The sequence below is a fragment of the Amblyraja radiata genome, chromosome 35 (genome assembly GCF_010909765.2).
Source record: "Amblyraja radiata isolate CabotCenter1 chromosome 35, sAmbRad1.1.pri, whole genome shotgun sequence".
NCBI lineage: Eukaryota > Metazoa > Chordata > Chondrichthyes > Rajiformes > Rajidae > Amblyraja > Amblyraja radiata.
The window spans coordinates 18077618-18105135 of NC_045990.1; the positions used below are offsets into that span (position 1 = coordinate 18077618).

Sequence of the window (27518 nt, forward strand, 5' to 3'; positions counted from 1 at the left end):
GCTCTCTTCAGCTGTTCCTGACCATCGATGATTCCATACACTAGCACCATCCTATACATTAAGGTCAATTTACAGAGGCCAAATAACCTACAAACTCTGTACATCTTTGTAGTGTAAGAGGTAACCGGAACAACTGGACAAAACCCACGTGATCACAGCGAGAACATACAAATGTACCGTGCAGAGAGCACCTGTGGTCAGGATCAAGCCCTGGTCTCTGGTGATGTAAGGCAGCAACTCTACCGCTGCGCCACCGTGCCGCTCCTGATCAATAGACAATAGGTGCAGGAGTAGGCCATTTGGCCCTTCGAGCCAGCACCGCCATTCAATGTGATCATGGCTGGTCATCCCCAATCAGTACCCCGTTCCTGCCTTCTCCCCATATCGCCTGACTCCGCTATTTTTAAGAGCCCTATCTAGCTCTCTCTTGAAAGCATCCAGATAACCTGCCTCCACTGCCCTCTGAGGCAGAGAATTCCACAGACTCACAACTCTCTGTGATAAAAAGTGTTTCCTCGTCTCCATTCTAAATGGCTTACATATTCTTATAAGAATATTCTTACATATTACATATTCTTATTCTAATTATGAGGCTGTGACCTCTAGTCCTAGACTCTCCCACTAGTGGAAACATACTCTCCACATCCACTCTATCCAGGCCCTTTACTATTATGTAAATGGCTTAAATATTCTTTAACTGTGGCCCCTGGTTCTGGACTCAAATCACATGGAGAATCATTGATCTGAATCTTTGGTCGTTCTCCCTCCATGGATGCTGTCTGATCTGTTGAGCCCTTTTACCATTTTGGTTTTTGCTTCAGGTATCCACTACCTCCTGTTTCTCTGTTCCAATTGTAGTCTGGTAACTATATGTCAAGCATTGAGCTTTAATTAATCCTTGGTGTACGAACACTGCACATTGGCGACTCTCCCTCCCTAGAGTCGACTGATTGTTGAAAGCACATCTCAACTTACATATGGTTAAGAACCTGGGCGATGACAACTCCGCTGGTCAGATGTTGCTTGGTGGTACAGGGCGATGACACATGAAACGTCTGCATCTACGATAGGAAAGAGGTACATTGTTATGGCAAAGGGAAGGAAGGTAAGAAAACATATCTTTACACTTTCTCTAACACGTTCCATCATGCCCTGGTTTGGAAATAACATCACTCAAAAACTAAGGAGGCTGCAGAAAATGGTGGACATGATCTCCCTACCATCGAATGGATCTATACATTCATCGCAGGCGGCCCATTCTTGGTCACGTGTGTGGATTAACAGATTAAAAATTGTGGAATACCCCTCTTCTAATTCTGAAAGCATTACAGGTATATTGTTTTGTACTGAAGAAATGATTCATATTTTTTTCGGTTTATTAAGTGAAATCTGTATATGTTATATGCGGACAATGTTTATTTAGGGTCAGAGGTAACATATGACTGGTCACCTGTGCGACATTTTGGTTCACTTCCCAAAGAATCGGCCAGGTACTAACCTCTCCATCGAAGGGATCTAGATTCATTGCAGGTACTGACCTCCCCACGATCGAAGGGATCTACAGGAAGCGCTGCCTCAAGACAGTCAATATCATCAGTATGGGGTACTGATTGGGTCAGGCAGCATCTCATAGAGTGATACAGTATGGAAACAGGCCCTTCAACCTAACTTGCCCACACCACATTTAGCTCTTAGGGCTAACGGAATCAATGGATATGGGGAGAAGGCAGGAACGGGGTACTGATTGGGGATGATCAGCCTTGATCACATTGAATGGCGGTGCTGGCTCGAAGGGCCGGGCGGCCTACTACGGCACCTATTGTCTCAAAGACCTACAGCACTTCCGGTATCCTCTCTTCTCACTGCTATGATCGGGAAGAAGGTACAAGAGCCTTAAAACTGATCTCCAGGTTCAAGAACAGCTTTGTCTCATCACCCATCAGGCTCTTGAACCACCTTGTACAACCCGAACTCAACCCTACTGCACCACCACAGACTTTGCACTACGATGGTAGTTCTATGTACTGTGAATTTTGCACTAATTGTGGAGTGCTCCACGCAGAACAACTGATCATTCATTGCATATTTATTTGGTTGTTGTTGGATCTAATCGGCCTATAAAGCCGCAGCAGGTCAGAATGTCATTGTTCTGGTTCACACCTGACCAACAAACACACTTGATTGAATGAGGACAGTGGGTTGTGAACACATTCCAAGTCTCCAGCATCAAACACAGGCTGAATCTTTTTCCAGGATAGGAATAACCAAATCAGACGTCACTCTTTGAACACTATTCCACCCCACCATCTGTTTCGCAGCAGAATATTACTGCACAATGAATATATATATATTATCAACACTTTATGAATCTGCAAATTTGCGTGACCCAACTGGACGGAGTTGCAATTCTTCTGAAAAGCTTCTAGCCCGCAAAAAAGCCAAATAAAACTAAATTTGTCATTAAATCAGCTACACTATTACTTTACAAACAGAACGGGCTTCCAAAAGATATTGTTCCGCACTTATGAAAGACAGAATTCAGACTGTTAATTTGAGGAAGAACATCCTTGTGATTGAGGCAGTGCAGCGTAGGTTCACGAGATAGATCCCTGGGATGGCGGGACTGTCATATGAGGAAAGATTGAAAAGTCTAGGCTTGTATTCACTGGAGTTAAGAAGGATGAGGGGGAATCTTATAGAAAATTATAAAAGGACTGGACAAGCTAGATGTAGGAAAAATGTTCCCAATGTTGGGCGAGTCCAGAACAGTCTTAGAATAAAGGTGAGGCCATTCAAGACTGAGGTGCGAAGTAACTTTTTCACCCAAAGAGTTGTGAATTTGTGGAATTCCCTGCCACAGAGAATCACTGGATGGATTTAAGAGAGTTGGATAGAGCTCTAGGGGCTAGTGGAATCAAGGGATATGGGGAGAAAGCAGGCACAGGTTATTGATTGGGGACGATCAGTCATGATCACAATGAATGGCGTGCTGGCTCGAAGGGCCGAATGGCCTTCTCCTGCATCTATTTTCTATGTGTCTAGAAACGTTGCCTGCCCATTCCCTCCACAGATGTTGCCTGACTGGCTAATATCCTCCAGCACGTGCGATTTGCTCAAGATTTTAGCGCCTGAAGTTCCTTGCGTCCCCAACATAGTTCATTTGCTTGATTTTGAAAGAAATGTACTTAAAAATAGATTCAGTGGTCTAATAAATGAAATATTTGATCTCGACTGAAAAGGAACAAATGTATCTCTACTCAAAAGTACCCCAAGTCCCAAATACGGCACAATCACTTTAGTTTAGTTTAGAGATACAGCACGGAAACAGGCCCTTCGGCCCACCAAGTCCGCGCCGACCAGCAATCCCTGCACACCAACACTATCCTACACACTATAGGGACAAATTATATTCATAGCAAGCCAATTAACCTACAAACCTGTATGTATGTCTTTGGAGTGTGGGAGGGCACCGAAGATCTCGGAGAAAACCCACGCAGGAGAACGTACAAACTCCGTACAGACAGCACCCGTAGTCAGGATCGAACGGTGGCGCAGCGGTAGAGCTGCAGCCTTGCAACGCCCCAGCTCTGCCGCTGCGCCACCGTGCCATCACTTGATTTTGAAAGAAACGTACCTAAATATAGCTTTAGTGGCCTATCAAACCAAGTATTTTTGATCTCTACTGAAAAGGCAAAAAAAATATCTCCTCAAGTGTACCCTGTGCACAATACTGCACAATCACTTTTTGAAGTCCTTTGGACAAAAATATAATCACTGTATCCGATTAAAGAACAGTGTTGAACATTGAAGGAATCTCTTGCAGAAATCAGTACTCCAAGCCATTAAGCAGCGATAGAATGTTTAATAGGTATCTGCTTCTTTGGAACTGGCTCAGGAGGATACCAATGCATCTCTGTCTGAAGTTAAATGCCAGCCTACATTAGGAATGGGTGTTTGAAGCAGAACATGCTGACTCATAGATTAATAGAGCAATCTAAAGAGCATAGTTGGAAAACAGTATTAATCAAAGGAACCTAATGCAACCAGCAGTCATACAGCATCCGTGGAGTTAATGTGTAGAAAGGAACTGCAGATGTGTAAGAAAGAACTGCAGATGCTGGTTTAAATCGAAGGCAAACACAAAATACTGGAGTAACTCAGTGGGTGAGGCAGCATCGCTGGAGAGAAGGAATGGGCGACGTTTCGGGTCGAGACCCTTCTTCAGACTCAATTGACTGTCCGTAGAAGGGTGTCGACCAGAAACGTCACCTATTCCTTCTCTCCAGAGACTCTGACCCGCTAAGTTACTCCAGCATTTTGTGTCTATCCTCGGGGGTTACAAATGATCCGCCGTACATGACAATGCAACTCTACGCAAATTCACCTACACATTTTTTTGTTGTACTTTTCAAGTAATAATATTAAAGATTCACGGCAGTCATAATGACTTTGTTTTTTCAGGTTAGAGATACAGCGTTGAACAGGCCCACTTATTCCATGCTGACCGGCGACCACCCATTCACACTAGCTCTATGTTAGCACTTTCTCATCCACTCCCTGCACACTCGAGGCCAGTTAACTGACAAACCCATACACCTTTGGGATGTGGGAGGAAACCGGAGCTCCCAGAACCAAAACACGGAGGAAGCCCATACAGTTACATGGAGAACGTGCAAACTCCACACAGACAGCACCCGAGGTCAAAATCAAACCCTGGTTTCCAGATCTACTAGCTGCACCACTGTGCGGCCCCAAATAAAATACATTTTTGTATGTAGGCCCCCCTCGGTCATGACTGACCATGGGTGATGCATCCTAGTTTGCAGGTGATGCAAGCCTGGGCGATGTCATATGGAGGACAGGCTGTTGCCCATGCAGCACGTCTCCCCTCTCCATGTCGCTGATCGATCCAAAGGAACAGCAGGGCCGTTATAGTTTGGCACCAGTGCCGTCGCAGGAGCTGCCAGAGCGAGGTTGTAGACAACGACAAACTGCCTTAGGGGCTCCATACATATTGCATCCATTTAATAATAGGACAAATTGTAGAAGTTACATGGAAGGTTTAATCTACAAGATGCAACGCATTTCAACATTTCACACTACAATCCTACCATATTCCTCTTAATAAAACCGGATCTTCTATAAATCAAATAATGTGAGAGAGGCCAGATACTTCACTGGATGTGTCCTGCTTTAAAAATGTATTCCACTGCCTTCATTATATTCCATAGGTCTGTAATATTGCTCATTTCCAACACACCGAGTTCATATTCCTAAAATTCTCTCTTTTAACAACCCCCACACCACCCATCTTCCCCATTAAAACTCTCTTGTTATGTTGTCCAATGTTTTGGACGCCTCTTGCATTGTTTAAGTAACATTAATAAGGATAGAGTGGATGTGGAGAGGTTGTTTGCAATGATCAGCCATGATCAAATTGAATGGCTCGAAAGGCCGAATGGCCTACTTCTGCACCTATTGTCTATTGCTACTGGGCAAGTCTCAGATCAGAGGTCTTGGCCTCAGAATTAAAGGATGTTCCTTTAGGAAGGAGGAGGTATTTCTTTAGTCAGAGGGTGGTGAACAACAGAGATAGATAGATTCTTGATTAGTAAGGGTGTCAGTGGTTATGGGGAGAAGGCAGGAGAATGGGGTTGAGAGGGAAAGATAGATCAGCCATGATTGAATGGCAGAGTATATGTGATGGGCTGAATGGCCTAATTCTACTCCTATCACTTATGGACGTGAAATCTTTGCCACATGCAGGAGACACAGTGCAACCTATGCATAGTAGGTGATAAATTCTCAGTGATCTTTGATGTCGATGGAAGGCAAGTTGCTGGCCAAGGCGCTGGGGGAAGGAGCCAGGGGTTCAATCCCCAAAGCAGCCACTCCATCACTGTGGCTCCCACTGCCTCAGAGACGGTTGGACCAGTGAAGGGAAGTGGGCCGAGTCAAACCCTGGCTGTGATCTTAGGGCATAAAGCAGCACAAGGGGCCGAATGGCCGGCCATATCTGCAGATGGACCCCAGCCCACACCTGGGGGGTAAACAGTCTGTGGTTGGGGTGAGAATCTCCCGCCCCTCAAGTCAAGTTTATTCGTCACATACACGTACGAGATATGCAGTGAAATGAAAAACCCCTATCTCTTACCCCTTGCCCTCCCCCACCACCCATTCCACACCCTTATCCTTTGCCCCCTATATCTCTCTCGCTCACTCACTCACTCACTCACCCATAGCAGCAGACTGTCGCAGAGCTCCGCCTTGTCCACACTCATGCTGCCGGCCGGCCGGGAGTGGAGTGGAGTGGAGAAAGGGAGACGGACCGCGGAACCCGGACACCGATGGACCGACCTCCCCGGGCTTCTGTACCAACACAACCGTCCGTCCAACTGGCAGCCCGCCACGCGCATGCGCGCCCCCCGCAGCCCCTCCCTCTGCGCATGCGCGGTGCCCCGCAGCTCCCCCCCTTTCCGCTCTGCGCATGCCCGGTGCCCCGCAGCCCCGCGCTTGCGCAGACCTCGGGCCGCCGGTCAACCAACAGCTGGGGCCTCCGGGGGCGGTTCTGCGCTTGCGCCTGGCTCAGGCGGCCGCCGCGATCGCCTGTTCTGCGGTGGTGTTTTCCCCCCCCCCGAGAGAGAGAGACGAGCGAACGACCGACCGAGGCGGCGACGGCAGAAGGGAAGGAACGGAGTGGCTTGGATGCGCTCTCGGCCTAAAGCGCCGGGTGGAGAGACGGCGATGGCGGATCACCTTTAACAGCGGACGCTAGTGAGAGTCCCGGCCTAAGCGGCGGCGCCTCGGATCGGCCCGAGGACGTCCCGTCCCCCCCCCCCCCTCCTCCTCCTCCTCCTCATACCCCGCCCGCTGCCGCTGCCCCCGGCCTCCACCTCCGCCTCCGTCCCGAGGCCGCCCCCGGTCTCCATCACCCACCGCCGCCTCCCCAAACCCGCCCTCCCACTCCGGGCCCCACATCCACCCACCCCCCTGCCCACTAGCGGGCCCCACATCCCCGCCGCCTCACATCCACCCACCCCCCTGCCCACTAGCCCCCGCACAGCTCCGGGGAAGCCCACCTTCCAGCTGCAATTCTGTTTGAACAGCCATTTGGGATTCCCCTCAGGGATTTTACAGGAGAAAAGCTCTTTCTTTTGCCATTCAAATGTGGATGAAGTTGTGCACCTTCAATCGCTTTTCATCAGCGTAGTCAGATCTCGCCTCGTCTGAAACATCCACCACTTACTAGTACCCTCCATAGTGTTTCGAACAAAGACCCATATTTTATTTATTTGCCTCTGTACGCCACAATTTGTAATAAGAAACAAATCACATGTAGTTAAAGTGCACATTGTCAGATTTTATTAAAGGCCATTTTTATACATTTTGGTTTCACCATGAAGAGATTACAACAATGTGGATGCATAGTCCCCCCAAATGTCAGGGAACCATAATGTTTGGGACACAGCAATGTCATACAAATGAAAGTAGTCTTGTTTAGTATTTTGTTGCATATCCTTTACATACAATGACTGCTTGAAGTCTGCGATTCATGGACATCACCAGTTGCTGGGTGTCTTTTCTGGAGATGCTCTGCCAGGCCTGTATTGCAGCCATCTTTAGCATGCTTGTTTTGGGGGCTAGACCCCTTCAGTTTTCTCTACAGCATATAAAAGGCATCGGGTGATTGACTTGGCCATTCAAGAATTGACCATTTTTTAGCTTTGAAAAACTCCTATGTTGCTTTAGCAGTATGTTTGGGATTATTGTCTTGCTGTAGAATGAACCACTGCCCAATGCGTTTTGAGGCATTTGTTTGAACTTGAGCAGATAGAAGGTAAACACAAAATGCTGTAGTAACTCAGCGGGTGAGGCAGCATCTCTGGAGAGAAGGAATGGGTGACATTGCGGGTCGAGACCCTTCTTCAAACTGATGTCAAGGGAGGGGGCGGGACAAAGAAAGAGTGTAGGTGGATACAGTAAAACTAGTGGGAGAACTGGGAAAAGAATGGCTAGAACTATTAACTTTGAGCAGATTGGATGTGTCTATACCCTTCAGAATTTATTATGCTACTACCATCAGCAGTTGTATCATCAATGAAGATAAGTGAGCCATACATACCCAGGCCATAACACCCCCACCACCGTGTTTCACAGATGAGGTGAATTTGCTTTGGATCTTGGGCAGTTCCTTCTCTCCTCCATACTTTACTCTTGCCATCACTCTGATATAAGTTTATCTTCATCTCATCTGGCCACAAGACCTTTTTCCAGAACTGTGGTTGCTCTTTTAAGTACTTCTTGGCAAACTGTAACCCAGCCATCCTATTTTTGTGGCTAACCAGTGGTTTGCATCTTGCAGTGTAGCCTCTGTATTTCTGATGCAACAAAAAAGCTTTTCACTGTACTTCGGTGCATGCGACAATAGACTATAAACTATTTAGTTTGAGGTTGTGTGTTGTTCATTATAGTCTCCAGTGCAAATGTCCACAGCATCTAACAAATTGTCAGTCGAAGCACATTAGCTAAATGATAATCTCAAAAAGATAGACATAAAAAGCTGGGGTAACTCAGTGGGACAGGCAGCATCTCTGGAGAGAAGGAACGGGTGACGTTTCGGGTTGAGACCCTTCTTCAGACATTAAAACTTTGAAAGCAAGGTGATGCTTGTAAGCAAGTACATTTTTTTGTGAAATACAGTGGATTTAATTTTTGTGGAGCAGGATTGTTACATGCTAGGGGTGGGGTGTGCATGTTGACTTTTAATGCTGTTGGCATAATTGTTCAAAAGCCCAATTTGGGTTGTGGTTTACTCTAATGCCAGTGACAGGCCAGTAAGCAGTATAATGAAAATGGCTCTTGGGCACGGACAATATCTGTTGTTCTCTGGACATTATTTTGCAACTGGTGGAAAATATAAAACATCATCAACATCATGGTTGAAAACATCAACGGGCACGGTGCCTTACAATGCCGTGTACGACAGTGATCGCAACTTCTACTGAAGTGTGGGTGGCCGTTGGCTCATCCGCCCTGTGACAGCTCTTGTTTTTGGTCCTGCTGGGGGTCTACAGACCCCTCCTCACCTGGCAAACCAGGTGGGGGAGACGTTTTAGTCGCCGACTATCCGACCATGGAGCAGGTAGCACGGGATTACATGGTACTCGTGGCAGGGGGAACTCCCCCCGACCTGACCATTATATAATGCAGTCTTAATATAGTTTAATTTATTGTCACGTGTACCGAGGTACTGTGAAGTACTGACCTGAACTGCTGAACTACTACCTTCCTCTTTGGTGACCCTCAGACTAACCTTGATCGGACTTTACTTGCATTACCATGCACTAAACATTATTCCCCTATGTATCTGTACATTGTAATCATGTATTGTCTTTCTGCTGACTGGATAGCACGCAACAAAAGCGTTTCACTACCTCGGTACACATGACAATAAACTGAAACGGAAAGCTTTTTCTTGCCCTCTAACCAGTCAGTGAAAAGACCATATATGATTTCAGTCGGGCCGCCCACAGTACACAGATTTTTGGAAAAGCTTCGACCTTTCTGTCCTGGGCCTCCTCCATGGCCAGAGTGAGGACCACCGGAAATTGGAGAAGCAGCACCTCATATTTCGCTTGGGCAGTTTATACCCCAGCAATATGAACATTGACTTCTCCAATTTCAGGTAGCCCTCACTGTCTCCTCCCCTTCTCAGCTCTCCCTCAGCCCTCTGGCTCCTCCTCTTCTTTTCTTCTTCTTCCCCCCCCCCCCCACATCAGTCTGAAGAAGGGTTTCGGCCCGAAACGTTGCCTATTTCCTTCGCTCCATAGATGCTGCCGTACCCGCTGAGTTTCTCCAGCACTTTTGTCTACCTTAGTGCAAGGTAAAGTCCGGTTAAGGATTGTCCTTCAATGAGATAATAATAATACATTTTATTTGTGGGCGCCTTTCAAGAGTCTCAAGGACACCGTACAAAAATTTAGCAGGTAGATGAAAAACATGTAAGGGGAATGAAATAAATAGTAGAGACATGACTAGTACACAAAGTAAAGACAGAATTCAATTCAAAACACAATATGAGGCAATTAATGCACAGATGAAAAGGGAGGGGGACGTGGGGCTAAGGATAGGCAGAGGTGAAGAGATGGGTCTTGAGGCGGGACTGGAAGATGGTGAGAGACACGGAATTGCGGATCAGTTGGGGGAGGGAGTTCCAGAGCCTGGGAGCTGCCCTGGAGAAGGCTCTGTCCCCAAAACTGCGGAGGTTGGACTTGTGGATGGAGAGGAGACCGGCTGATGTGGATCTGAGGGACCGTGAGGGTTGGTAGGGGGGAGAGGAGGTCAGTGAGATATGGGGGGGGGCAGATGGTGGAGGGCTTTGTAGGTAGATATATAGGTAAGATAGCTCTCTAGTTGTTGGTAGGATGGTTCAGTTGCCTGATAACAGCTGGGAAGAAACTGTCAATCTGGAGGTGTGCGTTTTCACACTTCTGTACCTCTTGCCTGATGGGAGAGGGGAGAAGAGGGAGTGACCAGGATGGGACTTGTCCTTGATTATGCTGCTGGCTATAAATGAGAACCAAGTGTGCACTGTCTAGAGCTGGAAAAAACATAGAAACATAGAAAGTAGGTGCGAGAGTAGACCACCAGGTCCGTCGAGCCCGCACCGCCATTCGCTCATGGCTGAACACTAAACAGACACACTTACCCACAAACAGTAGACACAAGACACAGAACACAAGACACTACCCTCCCCTTTATACCGCTATCACCCCTCTCCACCCCAAGAACCGCGTGATCTCCTGGGGGAGGCAAAAAAACCGGATAAAAACCCAGGTCCAATTCGGGAAAAAAATCCGGGAAATTCCTCTCCGACCCCAATCCAGGCGATCGACACTTGTCCAGGAGATCACTCAGGTCTTACTATACTAACCATACCTAGGTCCATATCCCTGCCCTCTCCCCGTAGCCCCTTATCCCCTTGGCAGCTAAAAAACCATCTATTTTAGACTTAAATATATTTAACGTTTCTGCTTCCACTGCTCCCTGGGGCAGTGAATTCCATAAATTAACCACCCTCTGGGTGAAGAAGTTCTTCCTCATCTCAGTTTTAAAAGAGCCCCCCCTTATTCTGCAACTATGTCCCCTAGTTCTAGTTTCCCCGATCATTGGGAACATCCTCGGTGCATCCACCCGATCAAGGCCCCTCACGATCTTATATGTTTCAATGAGATCGCCTCTCATTCTTCTAAACTCCAAAGAGTAGAGTTCCAGCTTACTTAACCTTTCCTCATATGTCAATCCCCTCATTGCAGGAATTAATCTTGTAAACCTTCGCTGCACTGCCTCCAGGGCTAGTACATCCTTTCTTAAGTATGGACCCCAGAACTGTACACAGTATTCCAAATGTGGTCTCACTAATACTGTGTACAGCTGCAGCAAGACCTCCGTGTTTTTATACTCAATCCCCCTAGCAATAAAGGCCAAAACTCCATTGGCCTTCCTGATTGCTTGCTGCACCTGCATACTAACTTTTAGTGATTCATGTACTACTACCCCTAGATCCCTTTGCGTTGCATTACAACGCAGCTCCTCCTCATTTAGAAAATAACTTGCCCTATCATTTTTTTTCCCAAAGTGAATGACTTCACATTTATTAGTATTAAATTTCATCTGCCAAGTTGTTGCCCACTCACCTAGCTTATCTATATCCTTTTGCAGACTCTTCCTATCCTCCTCATCCCCTACTTTTCCTCCCATTTTTGTATCGTCCGCAAATTTTGATATATTACACTTGGTTCCCTCCTCCAAATCATTTATATAAATTGTGAACAACTGGGGTCCCAGCACCGACCCTTGCGGAACCCCGCTAGTTACCGGTTGCCATCCCGAGTATGAACCATTTATCCCCACTCTCTGCTTCCTATTTGTTAGCCAATCCTCTACCCATGCTAATATATTACCCCCAATCCCATAATTTTTATTTTTAGCAATAGTCTCTTATGTGGCACCTTGTCAAAAGCCTTTTGGAAGTCCAAGTATACCACATCCACCGGTTCCCCTTTATCCACCCGGGTTGTTACTTCCTCAAAGAATTCGAGCAGATTCGTTAAACAGGACTTCCCCTTCACAAAACCATGCTGGTTCTGTCCGATGAAGTCATGTTTATCCAAGTGCCCCGTTAGTGTTTCTTTAATAATTGTCTCTAACATTTTACCCACCACCGATGTTAGACTAACCGGTCTATAGTTACCCGCCTTCTGTTTACTTCCTTTTTTAAATATAGGTGTTACATTGGCCATTTTCCAATCCACTGGGACCGTTCCTGCCTCCAGGGAGTTTTGGAAAATTATCACCAATGCATCCACAATCCCCACCGCTATCTCCCTCAAGACCCTTGGATGTAATCCATCAGGCCCAGGGGATTTATCCTCCTTCAGTCTCATTAATTTCCCTAATACCACCTCCTTGGTGATCTTAATAGTATTTAGCTCCTCCATTCCTACCGCCCCCTGTTTATCCAGCGTTGGAATATTTTTTGTGTCTTCTATGGTGAAGACTGATACAAAATACTCGTTTAATGCCTTTGCCATTTCCATGTTCCCCACCAACAACTCTCCAGTCTCACCCTCCAATGGACCAACGTTCACCTTAGCCACCCTTTTTCTTTTTATATAGCTATAAAAACTCTTACTATTAGTTTTTATGTTGTTCGCTAAATTCCTTTCATAGTCTATTTTCCCCGTCTTAATTAATCTCTTAGTTATTTTTTGCTGACCTTTAAATGCTTCCCAATCCTCTACCCTCCCACTATCTCTGGCTACCTTATATGCCCTTGCCTTCAGCCGAATACTATCCTTTATAGTTTTACTGAGCCATGGCTGACTGTTCTTACCCTTACCCCTTTTTTTCTTCATAGGAATAAATTTTTCTTGAAGGTTATACAGTAGATCCTTAAACGTACACCACTGCTCATGTACCGTCTTATTCTTGAGTCTGCTATCCCAGTCAACTTTGATCAGCTCAGTCCTCATACCTTCATAATCCCCCTTATTTAGACTAAGCACCCTAGCCTGAGTTTCAACCTGCTCCCCTTCTATTTGAATATGGAATTCGACCATATTGTGGTCACTTGTTCCCAACGAGTCCCTAACTATGACATTTTTAATTAATCCTGCTTCATTACACAGGACCAGATCCAAGATTGCCTCCCCCCTTGTCGGTTCTGTGACATACTGTTCTAGGAACCCGTCTCTAATACATTCTATAAACTCTTCCTCTAGTCTACCCTGCCCAGTTTGGTTTGCCCAATTAATATGAAAATTGAAGTCCCCCATGATTACAGCAGTTCCCTTTTTACATGCGTCAACTATTTGCAGATTTATGTTCTGACTAACAGCGTCACAGCTATTTGGAGGTCTATAAATTACACCCACTAGTGTTTTTTTCCCCTTGTTATTCTCTATCTGTACCCAAGCTGTTTCACTATCCTGATCCTTCAACGCAATATCCTTCCTCTCTATTGCCGTTATTCCCTCCCTTATTAAAAGGGCCACCCCTCCTCCCTTTCTTTCCTGTCTATCTTTTCTAATTGTCGAGTACCCCTCTATATTTAACTCCCAGTCCTGATCCCCTTGCAGCCATGTCTCCGTAATGGCCACGATATCATAACTATATATACTTAATTGCACCGTTAATTCATTTATCTTATTTCGAATACTCCGTGCATTTAGATAAAGCACTTTCAGATGATTTTTACTACCCTTCCTTTCCGTTTTTGCCCCTTTTACATCTAGAGCTTTATCTTCACACATTTTGGATCCTCCTGTCACATTTTGATTTTCCGCTTCCCTAGCCTCCCTAGATGAGCCCTCCAATCTATCCTTCCAAAGCACTGCTGTAATATCTTCCCTGACTAGCAATGCAACACCACCACCTCTTGCCCCTCCAATTCTATCACACCTGAAGCAACGAAATCCTGGAATATTTAGTTTCCAATCACAGCCCTCCTGCAACCATGTTTCACTGATCGCCACAACATCATACTTCCAGGTGTCTATCCAGACTCTAAGCTCATCCACCTTTCTTACAATGCTCCTAGCATTAAAATATGCACATTTAAGAAACCCCCCGTCTCTTCTTCTCTGTTTATTTCCTTTTTTTTCTTTCTCCTCTTGTGCCCGAGTGCTTCCCTTTTCTGCTTCCTGCCTCCCATTCGGTCTACTAGCTTTCTCTATTTGAGTCCCTCGCCCCAACCATTCTAGTTTAAAGTCTCCCCAGTGACCTTTGCAAATTTCCCCGCCAGGATGTTGGTCCCCCTCGGGTTCAAGTGCAACCCATCCTTTCTGTACAGGTCCCACCTTCCCCAAAAGAAGTCCCAATGATCCAGAAATTCACAACGGTTTTCCAGAGAACTCACACGTTACGTGACAGTGCTAAGTCGGATGTGGTGTGTTGAGTTAATAATCATTTGATTTTATGGCCTCAAAGCAAGACGGCTAAACCTTGGTAGCACTGTGCAATATGATATTTTTAAAAACTTGAATTTATATTGAGGGCTATTTTTAATTTTGTACGTGCCCTTGAAAGGCTTGCAACCAATGATGTCTCTTTGAAGAGTTGTTACTGTTGAACTGTGTTGTGTAATACACAGTGATGGAGAACTCAGCAGGTGAGACAGCAACTCTGGAGGACACGGATAAGCGATGTTTCAAGTCGGGATCCGTCTTCAGGCCCTCAGAAGGGAAACGTCACCTATCCATGTCCTCCAGAGATACTATATTACCTGCTGAGTACCGAGTTTAAATCCATGTTTTTGTCGCGATTTAAAATTAGTTCAGGAGGCCATTTGCATTGTAAGAGGTAATAGACAATAGGTGCAGGAGTAGGCCATTTGGCCCTTCGAGCCAGCACCACCATTCAATGTGATCATGGTTGATCATCCCCAATCGGTACCCCATTCCTGCCTTCTCCCCATATCCCCAGACTCTGTTATCTTTAAGAGCCCTATCTAGCTCTCTTGAAAGCATCCAGAGAACCGGCCTCCACCGCCCTCTGAGGCCGAGAATATGTCAGCTTTTTAAAATATTTAATATAGTAATATTTCAGCGCTTTTCTTTGTAGAAACAGGATTCTCCCTGAAGAAGTATGAATGAGCTGTCTTCAAATGGACATCCTTTTCTTTGTGGTAAGACCTTTAACATCTCTAAAAATGTCTAGATACAAAGAAAAATCCATTGCGCAATGGAACGATGTGAATACCTGTGTTTTGTACAATCTATCTCTATTAATATTCTTTTGGGTGCATGGAGATGGGAGGTGGATGGATGGGGGGGGGGGGAGGTAAAGGAGGAGGAGAAGAAAGAGTTTGACTGTGGCTTCCAGAGGAAACCATTCCAAAACATAGTACGTGCAAGGCAAAATATGCCATGTTCCTGATGTACAGGTCACTTCACGCTGATTAGAAAGACTCTTTCACTAGATCTGCATTTACTACTTTGAAAGTTATTATGTACCACTGCCTTTAATGAAAGAGGATGGGAAGAAGACCGAGGAAGCCATGGGGATGCCACTTTCTGACTTCCTGGAGATTGTACGATAGTGCTTGGGAAATGAGTCAACTGGATTCCAATCGAATGCTGTCCAGCTTTGGCAGGGATTCCCAACCTTTTCCATCCCGTTTACCCCTGGCAACTTTAATAGCACATAGCAATGTTATTTCACTTATTTATGAACAACTAATGATGAACAGATACTGGTATCTCAGAACCAAACACAGTCAATGAGAAATAATATGTACAAAAATATGTACAAATCCACAATCAATAAATTTACCCCCCTGGGTAGGGATATTACCAAGACATGAAGGCCGGAGAGAGGTTGGGCAGACTAGGACTTTATTCCTTGGAGCACAGGATACTGAGGGCGGCATTGTCTGTAGCTGCAGCCTAAACAATCTATCTATATTACTAAAAGTCTGTTCTTGACCGGTTTTGGCCATCTGTGCTGCCGCCACCTACGGCCGTCATTTTTGGCCACCTTGCTCGGAGCCCCCCTCCGCCGCATGTGTGGCGAGGATTTTTCCCGTCGATGAAAAATGACAGAGATATTAATGATTTTACAAAATTCCCCATTCTTTCTGCTGCCCCTGCTGGCGGCAGGGGGGAGGACTATAAAATCAGGAAGTGTCTGCAAACTGGAGGAAGGCAGAGGGTCACGTTTCTCTGAGCTGTGAATAACACTGAACACATGTCTACTCAATGTAAGTGTCCTTCTAAAACGCTTGCAGACTGTGTCTATTGGTTCTAAAAATGTTTGCAAAAAGTGTTTATTGGTTCTAAAATGTTTGCAAAAAGTGTCTCTTTTGGTTCTACAATGCTTGCAGAATGTGTCTTTTTTGGTTCTAAAATGTTTTTTAGGTTCTCCCTCCCCCTTTCCTCTCCCCCTCCCCTCTCCTCTCCCCCTCCCCTCTCCTCTCCCCCTCCCCTCTCCTCTCCTCCCCTCTCCTCCTCCCCCCTCTCCTCTCCCCCCTCTCCTCTCCCCCTCTCCTCTCCCCCCTCTCCTCTCCCCCCTCCTCCTCTCCCCCCTCTCCTCTCCCCCCTCTCCTCTCCCCCTCCCTCTCCTCTTCCACCTCCCTCTCCTCTCCCCCTCCCTCTCCTCCCCTCCTTTCCTCTCCCCCTCACCTCACCCCCTCTCCTCTCCCCCCTCTCCTCTCCTCTTCCCCCTCCCTCTCCTCTCCCCCCCTCCTCTCCCCCCCCTCCTCTCCCCCCCCTCTCCTCTCCCCCCCTCTCCTCTCCCCCCTCTCTTCTCCCCCCCTCTCCTCTCTCCCCCCTCTCCTCTCCCCCCCTCTCCTCTCCCCCCCTCTCCTCTCCCCCCCCTCGCTCCTCTCCCCCCCTCTCCTCTCTCCCCCTTGCCTCCCCCCCCCTCTCCTCTCCCCCCCCTCTCCTCTCCCCCCCTCTCCTCTTCCCTCCCCCCCTCTCTCTCCCCTCTTTTTCTCCCCCCCCTCACTCTCACCCTCTCTCTTTCCTCCCCTCCTCACCCACCTTTCCCCCCTCACCGACCCTCCCTCTTATCCTCCTCTCCACCCCCCTATCCCTCTTGCCCCTCTCTCTGTGTCTCTGTCTCTCTCTCTGCCTCTGCCCCTTCTCTCTCTGCCCTCACTCTCTACCCCCCCCCCCCCTCTCTAGATGTGACTGCAAGTTGGGGGCTATGCGTCAGTAGATAGGGTGGTTATGGGGTAAAAGGAGCAAATTAATAATATTAATATAATATCAAGGGGGTAATTAGCGTGAGTGCGGGGGGGGGATAGTTAGTGTGTGTGACGCTGCGTGCCGCCTCCCCCCCCCCCCCCCCCCACAACCGCACGCTGGGGGAACAGACCCAACGGGTCTGCACTTGGTCTAGTAATCTATACAATTCAAGAATAATCTCCCTGCATTTGTATTCTATCCCATGGTAATGAAGAATCCAGAATGCTGGTTCACTCAATTAAGTTACCTTCGGGAATCTGTGGTGTACAATCGAAGATTGATCTGTTGCCATGGAATCCCACCATATATTGCCTGTTTTTCTCCCCCGAAGTGTATTCCCCATGTATTTTGTCGATCTGTTCTGGCTGTTGGAGTTTGGAAGCAGTTGGAATTATTGCTATCTGGAGGGTGATGGTGCTGAGTAATAGAGACTGTGTTTTCAAACTTTTTGTATTGGTGCCCCGTCAATTTTCTTCCTGCTTTTCCTGCAGGGGCTGCCTCCTGCTGGGGTATGGTTCCACAAGTGCCAGTGGCCCTTCCGTACTTCACCCAAGGTACGGAACGTCAGATTGGCCATAAGTGGGTACAACCGTGATGCTTCCCGTAGCCAAACGTGCTGCTTATGCCCCAGAAATCATAGCGCTTGGGTGGAGTATTGGAGGGCGACAAGCAACTACAGAGCCATCCATCGCCCACCGAGTGTTGGAGCAGAATGTGGTTGGTGTTGGGGCATGGGTAGATGATTGGGAAGAGTGCACTGGTGACTTGGGAAGATGGCACGGGTGACTTCTGCATTTCGTAAAACAAAAGGGACGGTCACATTGGCGCAGCGGTAGAGTTACTGCCTTACAGCGAATGCAGCCGGAGACTCGGGTTCGATCCCGACTACGGGTGCTGTCTGTACGGAGTTTGTACGTTCTCCCAGTGACCTGTGTGGGTTTTCTCCGAGATCTTCGGTTTCCTCCCACACTCCAAAGACGTACGGGTTTGTAGGTTAATTGGCTTAGTGTAAATGTAAAAATTGCCCCTAGTGGGTGTAGGATAGTGTTAGTGTGCGGGGATCGCTGGTCAGCGCGGACTCGGTGGGCCGAAGGGCCTGTTTCCGCGCTGTATCTCTAAACTAAAAATAAACTAAAAAAAAATAACGTCAGATTTTTATTGTGCAGAGTCTCGGGAATATTTAGTAAGCAGAGGAAGAAAATAAACCATCATTCCTGATATTAATATGCACTATTATTGTGGGTTTTAAATTTTTCTTTGCAGTGGAAGGCTTGCTGTCATCCATTTTGCAAATTTGTGATTCTAAGAGTTATGGACCATTTAAAAACTGTTTCAATGGGCTAAGATAGACACAAAATGCTGGAGTAACTCAGCAGGACAAGCAGCATCTCTGGAGAGAAGGAATGGGGGACATTTTGGGTCGAGTCCCTTCAGACTGTGAGCTTCTGTCTACTTTAAGAAGTATTTTTTGAAATGCTTGTAACTTCAAGGTGCACTATTAATATTCTAAAGATAGATGCAAAAAGCTGGAGTAATTCAACGGGTCAGACAGCAACTATGGAGAAAAGGAATATGTGACTTTTTCAGAAGAGGGTCTCGACCCAAAACATCACCAGTTCCTTTTGCCCAGAAATGCTGCCTGACCCCCTGAGGTACTCTAGCTTTTTGTGTCTATCTTCGGTTTAAACCAGCATCAGGTGTTCCTTCCTACAGAATTAATATGCTGACTGCTAACTCATCCTTAAAGTTAGTCTTTCTTTTCTTTTCTTTTAAAATCTTTTTATTTGTTTTTTTTCCAAATACAAAAACAAAACAAAAAGAATAATGATAAACATAACAATGATATTGATACATAGGGATCAGGATTATATTAATAACAGATAAAACCGAAATATGAGTCCAGTGTCAAAATACACATTGAATCTATGTAAATGTAGTTTTTTAAAAAATTTTAAATAATTTTTTATTAGAGGCATCTGCAAATCATAGTCCAAACCAATACAGGCTTTGTTTAGCGGTTACATATTAAATATCCAGGTTTCCAGGGACCCAGTTACCAAAGTAGCTGGGATCCTCCTTTACCGGTTACCTATTAACATTGCCTCTACTTATTTATTTATATTTATAGATAGGAAAAATAAAGAAAGAAAGAAAGAAATGAGAAAAATAGGATAAACTATCAATAATACAACTTAGGAGATAGGTCCGTAGGTCAGAGAACACAACGATTCATCTAGTCCTGGGTTCAGGCTGAATTTAACTAATGTAGTTAAATGTTTAAAAGAAAACTTATATATGTAAAAAAGATAAAAAGAAAAAAAAAGAGGAAAAAGGAAGAAACAAAACCCCCCTAAACTAGAAAAAAAAAGAAAGCAAAACAGAATCTGAGCAGAGAATTTCAACAATTGAAGTCCCTGTTTGTCATCAAGTCCGTTCCACCATATGAAGGTAAAATAGTTTTTATAACGGCTGGAGAGGGAGCAATTTATGTTGTGTGACAATGTTGATTAAATCTTCCCCAAGTCGTATCAATTTTAACCAAAGGTTCAACAATGTCACTCATGATTTTTTCTAAATTTAAACAAAGTTAGTCTTAGGAACTACTGCAATATTGTACCATAGTTGTTATCTGTAGTTGTGTTTGAAAGCAAATAAATTATTACATGAATTCTGGTCCAAAAACTGAGACGTCCTTCAAGGATGTGACAGCATTTTATAGCGATGTTGGTTCACCAGAAACTTCAGATATTGCCAGCACTTTGCCAACCATTGAAGTATGTTCACTAAATGTGCACTGTTTCAAAATCTTTAGATTGGGATCAACTCAGGAGAACTATGACTGAGCTCTCTTTGAAAGGCCTTCCACTTCTACAAGGTAACTTTTATATGTCAATGTTTCAATTAAAAAGCCATAATTTAAAAAAAAAAATCATTTGTGTGACATGCGGTACGTTGAAATTAATTGAAATTAATATTTTCAGCTCACTCACTCACTCTCCTGGCTCATTTGATAACATTTTGTAAAAATGCTGACGCTGTTCTTACTCCTAATGTGCTGCTGGATCTTCTCTGGGCCTGTTGCATTGTGACAGACCACTACTGCAGCTAACCATAGCATGACTGAGAACCTTCTGCCAGGCACATCTTCGTCTCCATGTCCAATTTCTTCCTTATCGAATCAAAAGGCTCAGAAAGAGTTCAAGAAGGAACTGCAGATGCTGGAAAATCGAAGGTAGACAAAAATTGCTGGAGAAACTCAGCGGGTACGGCAGCATCTATGGAGCGAAGGAAATAGGCAACGTTTCGGGCCGAAATGTTGCCTATTTCCTTCGCTCCATAGATGCTGCCGTACCTGCTGAGTTTTTCCGGCTCAGAAAGAGACCAATTGCTAGTTTGTGATGGCATTTAGAATAAAAGATCGATTCAGCCCCATTCTGCTTAGACTATAATAAGTGTTTTATTGTCATCTGTCCCAGATAGGACAATGAAATTCTTACTTGCAGCAGCACAACACAATATGTAAACACTGTAGACAAAAATGCTGGAGAAACTCAGCGGGTGAGGCAGCGTCTATGGAGCGAAGGAAATAGGCAACGTTTTGGGTCGATACCCTTCTTCAGACTGACGTGTGACATGTGATGATGTGATGTGTGACTTCAGACAGCAGTCTGAAGAAGAGTTTCGACCCGAAACGTTGCCTATTTCCTTCATATTTCCTTCAAAAACTTTTCCAGCATTTTTGTCCACCTTCAATTTTCCAGCATCTGCAGTTCCTTCTTAAACATGTAAACATAGTACTCTGTAAACAATATAATAAACTTTGGGGGGAAAAAGCTCAGTGCCCTTCCCAACCAGGAACTTATTCATCTCTGCCTTAAAAAACACCCAATGTCTTGTCCATCACAGCTGTATGTGGCAATGAATTCCACAAATTCACCACCCTCTGGCTAAAGAAATTCCTCCTCATCTCCATTTTGAATGTCCTTTCATGCTTTGTCCTTGAACGTGCTGGCATCCTTGAACTAGTTACTCTGCAATCTCTTTCCTGTTACACTGACCCAATCAAATTTACCATATTTGACCACACTTGCATCCGACAAAATGCAATTGTTTAGAAATATTTTCTAATTCTGACGATTTGGCACTTATGCTGCCAAATCTATTGGTTCATGAACATAATCTGTAATTCATAATCTATTGGCTCTTCATCCAAAATGAAACACACACCAACAGTAGTCACCAGCATATATTATAGCCAGGTTAGGATAGCATTACAGCAGTGGTACATAACAGTATTTGGTACTAGTGGTGATCTAGAGGCTTCACCCATGGTCAGGGTGCAGAGGTTTAATTGCCCCCATGAGGGTGGGGATATTCAGTACAGGCCCACCGCCGTTTTTTCCAGCATCCTTGGTTCCAGAGCCTTTCCATTTATCCGTTTTGCCGGACTAACAAGACACTAGTCCGCAAAGTTGGCCGTGGGAACAGATCTGCCGGGCCAGAGCCGCGGCTGCAGTAGTCAAATTCAACCCGCTGATCGGCCGCGGAGGTCACGGTGAGGTAGAGATCGGCTGACTAACCTGGCCTAAGACCACATTTTTTGGGGGGACTTCCAGGGGAGATTTCGAGTGCACTCTCGTAATTTTGTCTGGATTAAGGGAGGCACCGACCCACCATTTTCTGGTGGTATTTTAAAACTGGGATGAAAAGTGAGTATTTACGTAATTTAACCGCCATCGCGCGTTTGTTAAAATTAAAAGTTGTGCTAATGCTCTTTCATGTCATGAAAGTATTTTGGCTGGATCTCAGTGCTCCTTGGAATTGGCCCAGCAAACGACACAACCGTATCAAACTGTTCTCAGTTCTTCAGTTTTAAATCTGTTACTATCTTTCTCTCCCAGTCAAATTCACAAGGCACTCGTCTAAAAACCTACTCAACAGCCACGATTCTCACTGCATGTGCTTGTAAACTTGCTGAAACCTTGCGGGCTAAGAATGTCAAGTTATTTCTAATTTCCTTACCGTTTAGCTTACGCCACTCATTAACATCGACTCATACCCGTGTTTGGTTCGGAGTCGAGATTCCTCTCCAGTATGTGCCACTGGTCATTCTCTGAGAGCAGGGAACTCGGACAGACTATTTAAAGTCGGGCAATGCAGCTGAACATGAACCTGTTTCTATCTGATTTTCACATCATGAAACCCTGACTTATTCTTTGTTTTAGCTCCTTCCCCCTTTTCCTGTTCCGCACCGGGCCAGGACTCTTGCCACTGAGGTCCGCTAATCAAGTAGAGACCGACAATTGTGTGCTTTAATGTTATTACAATGTAAAGCAGATTTATATTTGTTATTTGGTGGAGGACGCCATGAATTGAAATCTTAAGCAGATGAGTTTGCTCCTGACAAGGAATATAAATTGCAACCCTCTCTGTGTAGGTGTGTTAATAGTTGTGTAGTGAAGACCTGGATCAGGCCTCAAAACGCTCAGATTCAGCAGCAAAGTAGAGAAAAAATCAAGGGATTGAAGTTGGGGACTAGACGTCAAGTTACTACAGATATTGCTTTTCAGCTTGAAGCTAGAAAGTAAGTCGGCTCATCCTACGCTGGAACTCTCCAGCCCTGCTTGCTTTGCAATGTTGCCTCCATCCTGCAAACCCCTTGTATTGTTTTCTACCTAGCACTGCAATGTGAAGGAAGGCAAGAACTTGTACCCGCCTGACTGGTATCAAGTCCCATGTCCGACCCTGGGGTCACCTCTCTGAGATGAAGGCTTTCGTTTAGCCAGATTGTATTGGTCCCGGGGGACACACACCTTTTGTGATGATCGCAAAGAAGATAGACAGAAAATGCTGGAGTAACTGAGGGTTATGCAGCATCTCTGGAGAAAAGGAATAGGTGATGTTTTGAGTCGAGACCCCCCATCATCATCAGACATGAAGGGTCTCGATCCAAAATGTCGTCTATTCCTTCTCTCCAGAGATGCTGCCTGTCCCGCTAAGTTACTCCAGCAGTTTGTGTCTATCTTTGGTATAAACCAGCACCTGCAGTTCCTTCTGTCACATTGTGATGAGAGCAATCTGGTCAAGGTGATTCAAGCTGCAAAATGGCCAGCGCAGCTCTGGTCTGAAGCACAAAATAGACGTTGTTGCCTTGGCAATAACTAGAATGCCTACAAATGGGTAACGTGTGGGAAATCATCCAGTCGGCCTTTGAGAAAACGTAACTGGGTCTCTGCCAAAGATCACTCTAACAGGCTTGTGGAGGTGTCATGGGAATGCTTTGTTCAAGAAGGAACTGCGGAAAATTGAAGGTAGACAAAAGTGCTGGAGAAACTCAACGGGTGCGGCAGCATCTATGGAGCGAAGGAAATAGGCAACGTTTCGGGCCGAAACCCTTCTTCAGACTCCGGAATGCTTTGTATTGACTGGCAGCGATCTTTAACTCTGGTGGACCCATCCGATCTTGGGCTTGCTGCATTGCAACATACCAGGAAAAATGTCAATCCCGAACCACAGAAAAAAACAATTTAGATTGCTGAACACATCAGGAAATCTAATGAAAGATAGACACAAAAAGCTGGAGTAACTCAGCGGGACAGGCAACATCTCTGGAGAGAAGGAATGGGTGACGTTTCAAGTTGACACCCTTCTTCAGACTGACCCAAAACGTCACTCATTCCTTCTCTCCAGAGATGCTGCCTGTCCCACTCAGATACCGGCCCACAAAGTCGGCTATGGGAACTGATCTGCCAGACCCTTATGTTCTTCTTCAGAGGGGTCTTGACCCAAAATGTCACCTATTCCTTTTCTCCAGAGACGCTGCCTGACCTGCCAAGTTTCTCCGGCTTTTTGTGTCTATCTTCAGTTTCAACCAGCATCTCCAGTTCCTTCCTACACAAGAAATCTAATGATACAGGGGCATCTTGGTCAATAACGCAGGAACTTGGATTGATAATTGGGAAATTTGAACTCTAATTTTCAGCACGACAGCTGGGGAAATTATACCAGTTTTCTTGTCTGGGGGAAAGTTGCATTAGTGATGATTTTAAAATGACCAAATTGTTAGTACACGCCACCTAGTCATTAATTCCCCATCAAGAAATGAAGCTCAATGTCCTTGCTGGGTCTGGCTTATTGATTGCTTCAGACCCACTCCGTGTGGTAACTTTGATGTGAAATCACTCGGTCACAAACAGGCCAGATAGCTTGAGCCTCATTAGAGTTGAGCATTAGTTCCTGATCTTGTGGGCATCACCACATCCTGTAGATGTTTGAACAGATAAACGATACCTACAGTTTAGGTAAACACTGACAGTAAACTTTGTGAGGTGCAAGAAGGGGGAAAGTCTTTAGACTTTTGAGATGCAGCGCGGAAACAGGCCCTTCTGTCCACATTCTCTGACATGGGCACTTGGATGATTACCCATTTTATACTGGCACGGGGGCACAGCGGTGGAGTTGCTGCCTCACAGCGCCAGAGACTCATGTTCCATCCTGACTACGGGTGCTATCTGTAAGGAGTTTGTACGTGCTCCCCGTGACCTGTGTGGGTTTTCTCCAGGACCTGCGCTTTCCTCCCACACTCCAAAGACATTCAGGTTTGTAGGTTAATTGGCTTAGGTAAAAAAAAATTGTAAAATTGCCCCTAGTGTGCGGGGGTCGCTGGTCGGCATGGACTAGGTGGGCCGAAGGGCCTGGTTCCATGTTGTATCTCTAAACTAAACTGTAAATTGTGCTTCCTTTCCACTATCATGCTTCAGTGCCCCCACTTGTTAAAATATGTCCCTTATATTTGTCTTATATTTGTCCAAATCAGAACATGTTCTTTTAAAATTCATATCTCATTGTGGAGGCAGGTTCTCTGGATGCTTTCAAGAGAGAGCTAGATAGGGCTCTTAAATATAGCGGTCAGGGGATATGGGGAGAAGGCAGGAACGGGGTACTGATTGGGGATGATCAGCCATGATCACATTGAATGGCAGTGCTGGCTCGAAGGGCCGAATGGCCTACTCCTACACCTATTGTCTATCAATCAAGCGTGTCATTCAGACCAATCATAAACCATGCCACAGAGAGGCATACGAGGACTGGGAAAATTGCAGACATACTGTAAACACTGCTACATTGAAGGCATGCCTCCGTGTACCTGCAAACGCCTAGCCTCTAGGCTGCTCTGGATGTAACAGGATACCTGCGGCAAGCGACATGGCAAAGGCAGAGGGGCTAGGAAAAAAGGAACATCTTATACATGACGAAAAAGCACATTCCCATCCTACACAGCCGAGGGTATTGGTTTGACTGTCAGACTGTGTAACAGACTGGAGCTACTGAGCCAAACAGCACAGCTAAGATGTACTATTAACCATCCGATTGAATGTGAAGCAGTCTTGGACTGACATTAGTTTTGTCCAAGAAATAACTGCCCCTGACTCCGCTATCTTTATGAGCCCTATCTAGCTCTCTCTTGAAAGCATCCATAGAACCTGCCTCCACTGCCCTCTGAGGCAGAGAATTCCACAGACTCACCACTCTCTGTGAGAAAAAGTGTTTCCTTGTCTCCGTTCTAAATGGCTTACTCCTTATTCTCAATCTGTGGCCCCTGGTTCTGGACTCCCCCAACATCGGGAACATAATGACATGGGCACTTGGATGATTACCCTTTTTATACTGGCACGGGGGCACAGCGGTAGAGTTGCTGCCTCACAGCGCCAGAAACTCATGTTCCATCCTGACTACGGGTGCTGTCTGTAAGGAGTTTGTACGTGCTCCCCGTGACCTGTGTGGGTTTTCTCCAGGACCTGCGCTTTCCTCCCACACTCCAAAGACATTCAGGTTTGTAGGTTAATTGGCTTAGGTAAAAAAAAATTGTAAAATTGCCCCTAGTGTGCGGGGGTCGCTGGTCGGCATGGACTAGGTGGGCCGAAGGGCCTGGTTCCATGTTGTATCTCTAAACTAAACTGTAAATTGTGCTTCCTTTCCACTATCATGCTTCAGTGCCCCCACTTGTTAAAATATGTCCCTTATATTTGTCTTATATTTGTCCAAATCAGAACAAGTTCTTTTAAAATTCATATCTCATTGTAATATAGTTTATTTGTCAAAGCTACCCACTGTCACCATTTTAAACACAATTTGTTGTGGCTTTGATTTTAAGATCCAGTGATCGGGGAGCTATTCGCGGAGAAACAGGCTGTGGATTTGAAGAAAGAAGAGAAGCTGAAGAAGAACAGGGAGGCTATGAAGAAGCACCGGGAAGAAGAGACGGAGGATCAGAGAGCAGACAGGCTGCGCAAGAACAAGGAGGCGATGAGAATGCGCCGGCAGATGGAGTCGGACGAGCAGCGAGATGACCGGCTTCGCAAGAACCGCGAGGCGATGAAGCGCTACCGCGACATGGAGTCCGAGGAGCAGCGGGACGAGCGGCTGCGCAAGAACCGGGATCTGATCAAGGGCCGGCGGCAGCTGGAGTCTCAGGAGCAGCGGCAGGAACGGCTGCGGAAGAACTGGGAGCTGACCAAAGTCCGGCGCCTGGAGGAGACCGAGAAGCAGCGGAAACACCGGCTGCAGAGGAACTGGGACGGCATCAAGAAGCGGCGGGAGCTGGAGACCGAGGAGCAGCGCAAGAAGCGGCTGCGCAAGAACTGGGAGGGGATCAAGAACCGGCGGCTGCAGAAGAACGAGGGTGAGAAGGAAGACATGTTGTGCAGGATTTGGGAGGCCATGAGACAGTTCACCCATCAGGAAATGCAGGAAGACAGAGACAAGCGCTGCCACCTGCTGGTGGACAGGGGGATGGCGGATGGCACCCAGGATGAACGACTCCACAACAGAGACGCCCCCAGGTGCTGCTTCCAGCAGGACATGGAGCCCAGGAAATGAAAAGGACCGCTGGATTTTTAAACCTGATCAACACGTAATTCCTAAAGCTGAAATCTTTCCCCAATAACGCTTGCCTGTTTTAGCTTGTGAACCACTGCTGGTTGCATCAAAACGATTCTCTGCTGTAAGACTTGGGATTAATCTCCATACGTGGAAATGGTGGATGAAATCCATCTCAATTCATGGTGGTTTGGTGATCCGATGACTTAAATAATATTGTCACAATTGGGAACCTGGAGACCACTCTCAAGTTAACCACTCGAAGTGGGAGCTATATGTTTGATTCCTTGGCAATAGCAACTGAGCACACTAAATGCTGGAGTAACTCAGCGGGACAGGCAGCGTCTCTGGGTAGAAGGAATGGGTGACGATTCGGCTCGAGACCTGAAG

The 27518-nt window shown here is 46.0% G+C and overlaps 2 protein-coding genes across 8 annotated transcripts in view; one reads left to right on the forward strand and one right to left on the reverse strand.

Moving 5' to 3' along the window:
- hook2 (hook microtubule tethering protein 2) overlaps positions 1-6408 on the reverse strand; it is a 76077-nt gene extending 69669 nt beyond the window's left edge. For 3 of the 4 annotated variants that reach the window (XM_033051012.1, XM_033051010.1, XM_033051011.1), the window contains exons 1-2: positions 6237-6407; positions 976-1061 (exon numbers count right to left, since the gene is read on the reverse strand). In XM_033051012.1, coding sequence (XP_032906903.1) covers positions 976-1061; positions 6237-6281 — 131 coding nt within the window. In that variant the 5' untranslated portion in view covers positions 6282-6407. Of the gene's footprint in view, positions 1-975; positions 1062-6236 lie in introns of all 4 variants that reach the window. The other variant, XM_033051009.1, reaches the window with a different exon arrangement.
- Positions 6409-6566: 158 nt separating this feature from the next.
- Positions 6567-27518, forward strand: LOC116991983 (trichohyalin-like). Of its 4 annotated transcripts, none has more exons than XM_033051013.1 (5): positions 6567-6774; positions 15124-15187; positions 17741-17803; positions 20062-20124; positions 26404-27518. In XM_033051013.1, exons 2-5 carry the CDS (start codon positions 15148-15150, stop codon positions 27126-27128), a joined length of 891 nt encoding a protein of 296 aa, XP_032906904.1. In that variant the 5' UTR covers positions 6567-6774; positions 15124-15147; the 3' UTR covers positions 27129-27518. The 4 variants fall into 4 exon arrangements, with proteins under 4 accessions (XP_032906904.1, XP_032906907.1, XP_032906905.1 ...); XM_033051014.1 differs by lacking the exon at positions 6567-6774 and adding an exon at positions 14395-14862 and having other exon boundaries at positions 15097-15187; XM_033051016.1 differs by lacking the exon at positions 17741-17803 and having other exon boundaries at positions 6568-6774.

What these genes read in the sequence shown, in the direction of transcription:
- LOC116991983 (XM_033051013.1), top strand. Translation starts at nt 15,148, where the DNA reads ATGAATGAGCTGTCTTCAAATGGACATCCTTTTCTTTGTG. An exon ending in CCTTCCGTACTTCACCCAAG is followed by an intron (nt 17,804 to 20,061) that starts GTACGGAACGTC and finishes CAAAATCTTTAG; the next exon opens with ATTGGGATCAACTCAGGAGA. An exon ending in AGGCCTTCCACTTCTACAAG is followed by an intron (nt 20,125 to 26,403) that starts GTAACTTTTATA and finishes TTTGATTTTAAG; the next exon opens with ATCCAGTGATCGGGGAGCTA.